Raw genomic sequence first — 13132 nt, 5'->3', positions numbered from 1 at the left:
GGGGTTTCACTATGTTGCCCAGGCTGGTCTCAAACTCCTGGGCTCAAGCAATCTGCCCGCCTCAGCTTCTCAAAGTACTAGGATTAGTGGCTTGAGCCACCACACCTGGCTGTGTCTTCACATTCTAAAATAACTGTAGGGAATGTTCCAGAGGGCCCTCCACAGCAAGGAAAATCAAGTATGTGTCTTCTGCAACATAAGCTTATGTGCCTTTTCAGCTGCTCATTTGCAAACACTATGTGTTTAGCTGAGCCTAGCTGTTTGGGGCGTAGGTATAATAATATGGCCTATTGGTTTCTCTAGATAGAAAAACTTTTTAGCATCTGAACTGGTGGCCCCTCTGTGAAAAAGAAAGATTTCTGAAGGTATCAGCCAGTTCCAAAGTGAGGTGGATTAGATGATGAGAGGTTAATTGGCTATGATCAAGGAAGATGTTTGCATCTGGGGAAACAGCTTTGGGGCAGAGATGATTTTATTTATTTATTTATTTATTTTTGAAATTGAGTCTTTCTCTGTTGCACAGGTTGGAGTGCGGTGGTATGATCTTAGCTCACTCCAAGCTCTGCCTTGTGAGTGATTTTCGTGCCTCAGCCTCCCAAGTAGCTGGGATCAGGCGCCTGCCACCATGCCCAGCTAATTTTTTGTATTTTTAGTAGAGACAGGGTTTTACCATGTTGTCCAGGCTAGTCCCAAACTTCTGACCTCAGGTGATCCGCCCACCTTCGCCTCTCAAAGTGCTGGGCTTACAGGCATGAGCCACTGTGGCCAGCCACAGAGATGATTTTAAATGGCCACTTGGGTAGGGCTTCTTATGGAGAAGACCTAGGGAGTTAGCAACTGGGCAGTTCTGCCAATAAACGGATAGCTTTGCAGGTAATAGGACTTTATAGCCCAAGTTTAATTGTTGTATCCCCTTTTGCCAGGAGTTGTTTGTATATAATATTTCTTTTGTTTTGTTTTTGAAATGGGTCTTGCTCTGTCACCTGGCTGGAGTGCAGTTATGCAATCATGGCTCACTGCAGCCTCAACCTCCCACTCTGAAGCGAACCTCTTATCTCAGCCTCCCGAATAGCTGGGACTGACCACAGGCATCCACCAGTGATATGGTTTGGTTGTGACCCCACCCAAAATTTCATCTTGAATTGTAATCCAAATTGTAATCCTCACGTGCTTCGGAGAGACCTGGTGGGAGGCGATTAGATGTCCTTTTAAACAATCCTTAAAGAGAACTATACTCTAGTCATATAATTTCAGATGTAATCATTTAAACATAAAATTGTTGCTTTATTGTCCCTTCCTATGGAATTAAAAACTGACATTTCCCCCCATACTCTAGCACTATTCTTCTCCTTGTTCTCTTGCTTGAGGGGTGTGGTTCTTTGTCCTGAACTGGTTATTCTTCCCTGTCCTCTTGGCTCCCAAGCAGGCCTGGCTTCTCCCCAGCTATCTTCAAGGAAAATAGGGGAGCAATTCTGAAAAAATATTTGAGCCCATGAAATGTTAGGTAAGTTCTCCAGATCATTAAGGATCTTGTGTGCTATAGATGGATAAATCATTACATTAGCAATAAAAAGGACATTTTTTCTCCTCTGAGCCCTGAAAAATGAAAGTGATTAGAAGCTAAGTGGCTAAATCAAACTGCATTGTAAAAAGCATTCTTGTCTTGCAAATAATCAGATATCCAGAGCAGTGCTATAAAAAGCATTTATTTTTTCCCCGTGATTCCATTGTAGGGAAAGAATACCATCCTAGGTCCAACTTAATTGGTGGAATAGACTGAGGGGAGAGGAAGAGCTGAGATGCAGTTGTTAGATAGACCTGCTAACTAGGGTGAACCAGGGACTGGGGAAGGCAGCTTGGCTCACAGCAGCGGTTTAACCCAGCCAAAAAGCAGTGATGTCCAAGGAATACTGTAAACTCTGGTTGTGGTTCAGGCAGAGGTTGACAAATGGGGGTTCCAGAGGGTGGGTAGAGCACCCCAATAAGAATTTTAGGCTGGTGCTAACAAGTCTAGGCAGACAGTTGCCATTTATAAGACAGTTGCCATTTATAAGGATGGTGTGTGTGATTAGTGGGGACTCTGGCCCAGAGCTAGGGATCAGGGCAGCACTTTAGTGTCTGGAGGAGAGGCCTGGCTAGAGTTACACAGAACCCCAGGCAGGTTTCTTAGGAGTTTCAGGATACTGGGTAAGTTACCAGTTCAGGAACTTGGAAATAGTCTAATAATTTTAAAATGTTATTTTCTCCTTCAAGCTGTAGAACATAGATAAAGACCACTTTCCAAAGCAGCTCTGAACCATTAATATTCCTACCAGTAGCGGGAGTTTTTCACACCTTGCCAACACTTGGTATTTTCCCACTTGTTTGTTATAGCCATCCTAATGGGAAGTGGTATCTCACTGTGGTTTTGGTTTGCATTTCCCTGATAACTAATGATGTTGAGCATCTTCTCATGTGTTTATTGCCCATCTGTATATCTTTTTTTCCATTTTTTTTTAAGAGACAGAGTCTCACTATGTTGTTCAGGCTAGTCTTAAACACCTGACCTCAAGCGATCCTCCTGCCTTGGCCTCCCAAAGTGCTGGGATTATAGGCGTGAGCCACCACACCCAGCCCTGTATATCTTTTTTCCCCCGTCTGGTTTCTTGTGTGTTTGGCATCATATTTAAGATATTGCCAAATCCAAGTAATGAAGATTTTCACACCTATATTTTTTCCTAAGTTTTGTAGTTTTAGCCCTTAGATTTAGGTCTTTGATCCATTTTGAGTTAATTTTTGTATATGGTATGAGTAGGGGTCCAATTTCATTCTTTTGCACATGGATATTCAGTTGAAAAGACTTCTTTCTCTAGTGAATTGTTTTAGCATCCTTACTGAAATTAATTGACCATACACCACTGAAGAATTTTAAGCAGAGGAGTGACATGATTTCTTTTACGCTTTAAGACAGTATTGCTGGCTGCTATATAGAGAGTGTATTGGAGAAGGCAAGAGTTTATGTAGGGAGACCAGTGAGTAGGAAACTGCAGTTATCTAGGCCAGAGATGATGGTGACTTGGGCCACAGTAGTGGTAGTAGAGATGGAAAGAAGGTTGTTATAACTTGGGAAGTAAAGTTAGTACAACTTGGGACTGCCTGGCCTGAGGGCAGGGCATAAAAAAAAGGAAAGGACAAAGATGACTCATATTTAGGTTGGGATCAAGGATTCTCTTCAGATTTGAAGTTTGGGTGGCTAAGCAGATGGTAGTGTTATTTACTACCACACAAATGGAAAAGCATGTTTTTAGAGGGGAATTAATGAGTTTAGTTTGGGATGAATTGAATTTGACTTCAAGGGGAGATGTCCAGAAGGCAGTTGAATGGGTCTACAGTAGAGCTTGACGGACAGCTCTGGGTTGGAGAGAGTGATTTGGGAGTCATGAGCACATAGGTGGGAGTAGAAGCTCTGGGAAAACTTGAGGAGAGACTAAAAAGAGTGAGAAGAGGTCCTAGGACTGTGTCCTCTGGTAGAAAGAACACAGAAGAAATGGTCAGTGAAGAGGAGGAAAACCAGAAGAAATCTGTAGGAATCTGGTGAAAGGAGGGAATTTTAAGAGGGGAAAGTAGTGATCAGTAGTGTCAAATGCATCACAGTGGTCTAGTAAAATAAGGCCAGAGAAGTTCCCATATTTCCATGTCCCTACACATAGAGGATTGTTTGTTTTACAAAAAAATCTCTTCATACTTCTTATGGGTGCCAATTTTAACAAAGTACTGTGGAACCAATAACTTAACCTTTGCACATTAATTTTCCACAACTAGTGTCTGAAGGTGTTGCTGGCAGCATCTGGTGGATATTTGTGTCTCAAGTGACGCCAGCTTTCACTGGCATCTTCTGCGCTAATCTTTCCCATCCTGAATTGAGGATATTAAAAGTCCAGCTGCAGTTTGGATTCCAAAATGAACTCTAAAGTGTTCTTAGACTGAATGTTCAATGTTTCCTTTCTTTTCTTTTTTATTTTATTTTATTATTTATTTTATAGATATGTGAAAGAGGCCAAAGAAGCAGCTAAGAATGGAGATCTGGAAGAAGCATTTAAACTTTTCAATTTGGCAAAGGACATTTTTCCCAATGAAAAGGTGCTGAGCAGAATCCAAAAAATACAGGAAGCCTTGGAGGAGTTAGCAGAACAGGGAGATGATGAATTTACAGATGTGTGCAACTCTGGCCTGCTGCTTTATCGAGAACTGCACGACCAACTCTTCGAGCACCAGAAAGAAGGTGTAGCTTTTCTCTATAGCCTGTATAGGGATGGAAGAAAAGGTGGTATTTTGGCTGATGATATGGGATTAGGGAAGACTGTTCAAATAATTGCTTTCCTTTCTGGTATGTTTGATGCTTCACTTGTGAATCATGTGCTGCTGATCATGCCAACCAATCTTATTAACACATGGTTGAAAGAATTTGGTAAGTGGACTCCAGGAATGAGAGTCAAAACTTTTCATGGTCCTAGCAAGGATGAACGAACCAGAAACCTCAATCGGATTCAGCAAAGGAATGGTGTCATTATCACTACATACCAAATGTTAATCAATAACTGGCAACAACTTTCAAGCTTTAGGGGCCAAGAGTTTCTGTGGGACTATGTCATCCTTGATGAAGCACATAAAATAAAAACCTCATCTACTAAGTCAGCAATATGTGCTCGTGCTGTTCCTGCAAGTAATCGCCTCCTCCTCACAGGAACCCCAATCCAGAATAATTTACGAGAACTATGGTCCCTATTTGATTTTGCTTGTCAAGGATCCCTGCTGGGAACATTAAAAACTTTTAAAATGGAGTATGAAAATCCTATTACTAGAGCAAGAGAGAAGGATGCTACCCCAGGAGAAAAAGCCTTGGGATTTAAAATATCTGAAAACTTAATGGCAATCATAAAACCCTATTTTCTCAGGAGGACTAAAGAAGAAGTACAGAAGAAAACAAGCAACCTAGACGTCAAACTTAATGAAAAGAATCCAGATGTTGATGCCATTTGTGAAATGCCTTCCCTTTCCAGGAAAAATGATTTAATTATTTGGATACGACTTGTGCCTTTACAAGAAGAAATATACAGGAAATTTGTGTCTTTAGATCATATCAAAGAATTGCTAATGGAGACGCGCTCACCTTTGGCCGAGCTAGGTGTCTTAAAGAAGCTGTGTGATCATCCTAGGCTGCTGTCTGCACGGGCTTGTGGTTTGCTAAATCTCGGGACTGTTACATTCTCTGCTCAAGATGAAAATGAAGGGGAAGATTCCCCAGACATGGACCATATTGATCAAATAACCGATGACACATTGATGGAAGAATCTGGAAAAATGATATTCCTAATGAGCCTACTTAAGAGGCTGCGAGATGAGGGACATCAAACTCTGGTGTTTTCTCAGTCGAGGCAAATTCTAAACATCATCGAACGCCTCTTAAAAAATAGGCACTTTAAGACACTGCGAATCGATGGGACAATTACTCATCTTTTGGAACGAGAAAAAAGAATTAACTTGTTCCAGCAAAATAAAGATTACTCTGTTTTTCTGCTTACTACTCAAGTAGGTGGTGTCGGTTTAACATTAACTGCAGCAACTAGAGTGGTCATTTTTGACCCTAGCTGGAATCCTGCAACCGATGCTCAAGCTGTGGATAGAGTTTACAGAATTGGACAAAAAGAAAATGTTGTGGTTTATAGGCTAATCACTTGTGGGACTGTAGAGGAAAAAATATACAGAAGACAGGTTTTCAAGGACTCATTAATAAGACAAACTACTGGTGAAAAAAAGAACCCTTTCCGATATTTTAGTAAACAAGAATTAAGAGAACTCTTTACAATCGAGGATCTTCAGAACTCTGTAACCCAGCTGCAGCTTCAGTCTTTGCATGCTGCTCAGAGAAAATCTGATACAAAACTAGATGAACATATTGCCTACCTGCAGTCTTTGGGGATAGCTGGAATCTCTGACCATGATTTGATGTACACATGTGATCTATCTATTAAAGAAGAGCTTGATGTGGTAGAAGAATCTCACTATATTCAACAAAGGGTTCAGAAAGCTCAATTCCTTGTTGAATTTGAGTCTCAAAATAAAGAGTTCCTGATGGAACAACAAAGAAATAGAAATGAGGGGGCCTGGCTAAAAGAACCTGTATTTCCTTCTTCAACAAAGAAGAAATGCCCTAAATTGAATAAACCACAGCCTCAGCCTTTACCTCTTATAAGTACTCATCATACTCAGGAAGAAGATATCAGTTCCAAAATGGCAAATGTAGTTATTGATGATCTGACCGAAGAGGGTGAGAAACAAGATCTTTCCAGTATAAAGATGAATGCTACCACCTTGCAAGATGGTAGGCACCCATGTGAAAGTAGATGTAGTGCTGACTCTATAGCTACTTTACCCAAGGGGTTTGGGAGTGTAGAAGAACTTTTTACGAACTCTTCATTGGGAATGGAAAAAAGCTTTGCAACTAAAAATGAAGCTCTACAAAAAGAGACATTACAAGAGGGGCCTAAGCAGGAGGCACTGCAAGAGGATCCTCTGGGAAGTTTTAATTATTTACCCAGCAAATCAACCAAAGCTGATCTTGGGCCAAATCTAGATCAACTAAAGGATGATGAGATTTTACATCATCGCAATCCTTGGCCCATTATTTCCATAACAAATGAAAGTCAAAATGCAGAATTGAATGTATCCATTAATGAAATAGTTGATGACTTTTCAGCATCCCATAGTGTACTGCAGGATGCTCAAGCAAATGAGGCCAAGTTGAAAGAGGAAGCTTCAGCATCTTCACCACAGTATGCATGTGATTTCAATCTTTTCTTGGAAGACTCAGCAGACAACAGACAAAATCTTGCCAGTCAGTCTTCAGAGCATGTTGAAAAAGGAAATAGCTTGGGTGGCTCTGCAGCTAATTCCAGAGCAGGGTTTGTGCATAGCAAAACATGTCTTGGTTGGGAGTTTTCTGAGAAAGATGATGAACCAGAAGAAGTAGTAGTTAAAGCAAAAATCAGAAGTAAAGCTGGAAGGATTGTTTCAGATGATGAAGATGAAGATGATTCTTTTAAAGATACCTCAAACACAAACCCATTCAACACATCTCTCTTTCAATTCTCATGTGTGAAAAAATTTGATGCTTCAACTCCCAAAAATGACATCAGTCCACCGGGAAGGTTCTTTTCATCTCAAATACCCAGTAGTGTAAATAAGTCTATGAACTCAAGAAGATCTCTGTCTTCTAGGAGGTCTCTTATTAATATGGTTTTAGACCATGTGGAGGATATGGAGGAAAGACTTGATGACAGCAGTGAAGCAAAGGGTGCCGAAGATTATCCAGAAGAAGGGGCAGAGGAAAGCAGTGGCGAAGCCTCTGAATGTGCAGAAGAGGATCCTTCCGGAGAAACACAGTCTTCAGAAAACAAGTCCAGCTGGTCAATCATGTCTAAGTCTAGTGCTCTAGCTCAGGAGACCTCTCTTGGTTCCCCTGAGCCCTTGTCTGGTGAACAGTTGGTTGGTTCTCCCCAGGATAAGGCGGCAGAGGCTGTGAATGACTATGAGACTCTTGTAAAGCGTGGAAAAGAACTGAAAGAGTGTGGAAAACTCCAGGAGGCCCTAAACTGTTTAGTTAAAGCGCTTGACATAAAAAGTGCAGATCCTGAAGTTATGCTCTTGACTTTAAGTTTGTATAAACAACTTAACACTTGAGAATGTAACCTGTTTATTGTATTTTAAAGTGAAATAATATGAGGGAATTTTTGTTTCCATAATTGGATTATTTGGGAACATGAAGCATTCAGGGTTAAGGCAAGAAAGATCTCAAAAAGCAACTTATGCCCTGCAACTCCCCCACTCCATAGTCTGGTATTCTGAGCACTAGCTTAATATTTCTTCACTTGAATATTATATTTTAGACATATTCTGTAAACTGTGTTGTTTCTTGGAAAGTTTTGTAAAATTACTCTGGCCATTCTTAATTTTACTCTGAAAGTGATCATCTTAACAGTTCACATAAGAGAAAAGTTACTTTTCTTGTGTTTTCCATCCACTTTCTTTCACTGAGATGATACTGGCAGAAGCTTGTCATTAGCATTCCAGATCTTAAGAGATGCTTGTGAACAAGCTGTTTAATGCTTTCAGCTTAATATAGATTGGTGTCCCTAATCCAAAAATCCAAAATGGGAAACCTTCTGAATGCTGACATGATGCCACAAGTGGAAAGTTCCATACCTGATGTCATGTGACATGTCACAGTCAAAATGCAGGTGTATAACACAGTTTACTCAGCATCCCCAAAGGAAAAGAGACCCTGTCAGCCCCCTTCAACTACTATATATCCTTTCCACACAGACCCAGATTCTTCCATGCAAGCCTGTCTACAAAGGATAATGAAATGGCTCAACATACACAAACTTTGTTTCATGCACAAAATCATTAAAAATAATTGTATAAAATTACCTTCAGACTGTATATAATGTGAATACAAAACATAAATGGATTTCATGTTTAGACTTGGGTCCCATCCCCAAAATATCTCATTATGTGTATGCAAATACTCCCAAATCCAGAACACTTCTGATCCTCAGCATTTTGGATAAAGGGTACTAAACTGGAACAGCAGAAAGCTGAGATAGGTACCTGGTGCTAGGATTCTTGATCACTGGTAGCTTGCCCTGGAGTCACTGCTGACCATTTAGCTATTCTTCATGCACCATTAACTGCGTTCTTTTCTCCACACCAAGTATCTCGTCTATTCTGACACATGCTATCACAGTTTATCTTTGGATTGTAGACTGAAAAGGAGTTACCTTGCAGAAACATAAAGTGCAGTATAGCACACTGGACTCTGTCACCAGAGAAGTGGACTATACTTGATGAGGTACTCTGTATTGAGCACTCTGCACAGGTTTCTCATTTCGGCCTTACCATAATCCTTTGAGGTGGAGGGAGAGTAGCATTTCCATTTTTCATTTGAGGAAACAAAGGCTTAGTAAGGCCATCACTTCCCCATGGTGACGTAGTTGGAGTGAAACCGATTTTTAATCTTGTGTAAATGAATATAATACACTGAGCTGTTTTTACTCAAAACACTTCTGACACCAAATGTGGGAGTTTTCCACATCAAGCAGTTCTCCAGTTCAAAACTGAACTGGTGTCCTAGAATTCAATTTTGACAGTACCCAGAATTAGCATCAGACTCCACAAGTTTAAGGGCTCAGTCCCACCAGACTGCCCTCACTTCAGGCGTCAGTTGTAAGTATTCAGTTCCCATGTTACCCACACTTCTGACTTGGCTACAAATCAGGGATTCCCATGACCTCACCATCCCACTCCCTGGTTTAATAATTTGCTAGAATAGTTTATAAAACTCAGGAAATGTTTACTTACTATTACCAGATTATTAAGAATATAACTCGACCAACCAAATGAAAGATGCACAGGGCAAGGTATGGGGGTGGTGCATTACGCATCCATGCCCTCTGGGCATACCACCCTCCCAACATTTTGATGTGTTAATCCAGGGCTCTCCAAACTCTATTTAGGGTTTTTGAGGTTTCCTTAGGGAGGTGTGATTGATAAAATAATTGGCCCTGGGTGATTAACTCAATCTTCAGCCCCTCTCCCCGCAACAGAGGTTGCAGTTAGGGCTGAATATTCCCTCTAATCATGCCTTGTTTCTGGTGACCAGCCCCCATCCTGAAGCTACTAGGGGCCTCCAGCCACGAGCTATCTCATTAGCACACAAAAGATAACCAATTGAGATTTCAAGGCTTTCAGGAGCTATATATGCCAGGAACCAGGGACAATAACCAAATATTTATTTTTATTATATCCCATACATATAAAAGTTACTTGTAAATTATATATATATACACACTAATAATCTCATGTGTATTATAAGAGATTACAGAAGTTCAAAAGAGATAAGCTGAATTTCAGGTTATTGATGGAACAAAATTTTGCTCTTACTAAAAGCAACTATTAATATTTTAGGGTAATGTGATTGAATATCATTTTTGAAATATTGGTATAACTGTGTGATTCGGCAGTTCAGTCTGCATCTAAGTTCAGCTTACCATTTCTGTGCTTCCCACCGTGATAAAGGTGAAGGGAGTGACTGCGCCCTACATCTTTGTTTTCCGTTTCCCTTCTACCACACACACAAATGTTTGTTAAAATTCAGTTAACATCTGTCAGAAGACTTTTCTATACAGTGGAAAAAAAAAATTCAGCTAATAAATTTCTTTCTTCCCTGATGTAGAAAACAAAAAACCCATACGATTTATTTGCCTGCAAGGAGGTTTTAGTGGCCTATATCCATTTGATTGGAACAGTGAAGCGTTAAGTCCTCGGTGTATTTCTTACTGAAAATAGCAATGCTCTTTCTGTTCAAGTGTGTGTGTGCTATGACAAATTCTGTTTGGGGAAAAAAATACATACTCATGTTTGAAATACTATTCAAACAGTATCCATGGCAGGGATTTTTAACCTGGAGTTCATGGGTAGAAGAAGTCAGTTGTCTGTGAATTTGGATGGGAAAAAAATTTTATCTTTTATCTCACTATCTCGTAGCTGAAATAATAGCATTTCCTTTCATCATGAATGTGAAGCAGGAAAATAGGGTCTGGAGGCAGGGGATTTAAGACCGATTCACACTTCAGCTATGACAGGAAATATCCTCTCCATAGGGCATAGGCCTAGTAAATGACTTTATCCTCTCCATTTACATAGGGCGCACGCCAGGTAACCAATGGAATCCTCTAGGGGTTATTTAAACTCCCCAAAATTCTCTAACAGGGCCTTTTGAGCTCCTATGCTTGGTCATGCTCCCACACTGTGGAGTGTACTTTCATTTTCAATAAATGCTTTTGTCCCTTCCTTGCTTTGTTTGTGCGTTTTATCCAGTTCTTGGTTCAAGACGCCAAGAACCTGGACATCGTTCACTGTTAACAAATGTAGCCATAAACTGCAGAAGGATTAGTAGTAGTTACCATGTCACCAGTAGAAATCACATAGACTTCAGGGTTAGTGCAGATATCTCAAAATACCATTGATATTCATTACTGCAAACTCAGTGCTTTTTAGACCTACCACCAGGTATTACTTAATATATTAACAAAGAGGCACACACACATATTACAAACTGTTTTTTTCTGAGACAGGGTATTACTCTGTCACCCAGGTAGCAATGCAGTGGCACAATCTGGATTCACTGCAACCTCCGCCTCCTGGGCTCAAGCAATCCTCCCGCCTCAGCCCCACCTGCCCCCGCCAGGAGTAGCCGGGACTACCGGTGTGCACCACCGTCATGCCTGGCTAATTTTTGTATTTTTGGTAGAGACGGTTTCACCATGTTTCTTAGGCTTGTCTCGAACTTCTGAGCTCAGGCAATTGACCTGTCTCGGCCTCCCAAAGAGCTGGGATGGATTACAAGCATGAGCCACTGCGCCCAGCCACAATTTTAAAACTTTTGATTTAGCTGTGTACCTCATAAAAAAACAAAAAAACCTTTTGATTCTTTCAGCATAATGTCTTTTGTAACCCTATGTATTTTACTTTATGCATTTAAAGTCAACATTTTTTTCTTTTTTGAGACTGGGTCTCACTCTTGTCACCCAGGCTGGAGTGCAGTGGTGAGATCACGGCTCAGTGCAGCCTTAACTCCTGGGTTCAAGCAACCCTCCTGCCTCAGCCTTCCTCCTGAATAGCAGACACTACAGGCACATACAATGCCCAGCTAATTTAAAAAAATTTTTTTAGACAGGGTCTCACTGTGTTGCCCAAGCTGGTCTTGACCTCCTGGCCTCAACTGATCTGCCCTATTCAGCCTCCCAAAGTGCTGGGATTTCAGGTTTGAGCTACCACATCCAGCCTAAAATAAACATTTTGAAAAGGGATCCATAGACTGGGGCAAACTGCCAAAGGCTACATGGCACAAAAGAAAGGTTAAGACCCCTGATCTCAGGGTGTGAGGTAAAAAGTCTCTTACCCTCCTGTCCTGGAGTTCTGGATTCCCATTCCCAGAGATAGTCTATGATGTACAAGCTCAAGTACATATGTGTATATATTTATGTTGCTACCCAAATGATTATGTATACTATTCCGTACCTCATTTTAAATTTTAACACAACTACATGATATTCTGTTGAAGGATATACCATAATTTATCATCATCTATTGTTGGTGTTCAGTTTGTTTTCAAATAATGCTGTAAGACATATGATTATAGGATACATTCCTAGAAATGGAGTTGCTGGGTCAAAGGGCTTATTTATAAATTTGACAAGTATTGCCAAACTATTCTCCACAGAGGATATAATTGCATTTCTACCATTAATGAATGGATGAATGTCCGTTTCCCCATACCCTTACCAAACAACGTTAAACATTTTGAACTTTACCAATCTGACATATAAAAAGAGGGAACTTGTATCTTATTTTGATTTTAATTTGCAATTATTTTACAATGAAGGATGTTTGTTTTGTAAACACTGAAAGAGATATAGTCTTAAAGCAGAATTAAATGCATATCCTATAATGTATATAAATCTGTATAAATCCTTCATTTTTTTCATTTGCCAACTTTTTTTTTTTTTGAGACAGAGTTTTGCTCTGTCACCCAGGCTGGAGTGCAGTGGTGCAATCTCGGCTCACTGCAACCTCTGCCTCCCAAGTTCAAACAATGCTCCTGCCTCAGCCTCCTGAGTAGTTGGGACTACAGGCACGCACCACCAAGCCCAGCTAATTTTTGTATTTTTAGTAGAGATGGGGTTTCACCATGACGGCCAGGCTGGTCTTGAACTCCTGGCCTTAATCCACCCACCTTGGCCTCCCAAAGTGCTGGGATTACAGGCATCAGCCACGCTGCCTGGCCCATTTACCAACTCTTTCAGAATCTTAGTTGTCAATCAAAAGCTAACTTCCCAAAGGTTCGCTTGGTGTCAGAGGTCCATTCCTGCCTTACTTTCTCACAGGTTACCTATAACTGCTCTCTCCATACCACAGAATTTAGTTTGCTTTTTCTAGTCCACCTTTCAGCACTCTGGGTTCTTTCCTTTGTGGTGACATCTATGCAACAGGTATTCACTTAGTATCCTAGGCAAGCCAATGTCCCAAGCAA

At 40.6% G+C, this 13132-nt stretch overlaps 1 protein-coding gene across 1 annotated transcript in view; it reads left to right on the top strand.

Annotated features, from left to right (window-relative positions):
- The window catches only part of ERCC6L (ERCC excision repair 6 like, spindle assembly checkpoint helicase), a 41391-nt gene extending 33336 nt beyond the window's left edge, over positions 1-8055 (top strand). Inside the window, exon 2 of the mRNA XM_017517810.2 lies at positions 4023-8055. Within this exon, the coding sequence (XP_017373299.1) occupies positions 4023-7719 (3697 nt within the window). The 3' untranslated portion in view covers positions 7720-8055. The remainder of the gene's footprint in view (positions 1-4022) is intronic.
- Positions 8056-13132: the final 5077 nt, after the last annotated feature.

This window comes from Cebus imitator, unplaced genomic scaffold, assembly GCF_001604975.1.
Source record: "Cebus imitator isolate Cc_AM_T3 unplaced genomic scaffold, Cebus_imitator-1.0 Scaffold648, whole genome shotgun sequence".
In the NCBI taxonomy this organism is placed as follows: domain Eukaryota; kingdom Metazoa; phylum Chordata; class Mammalia; order Primates; family Cebidae; genus Cebus; species Cebus imitator.
This window is presented reverse-complemented; position numbering and strand designations above follow the sequence as displayed.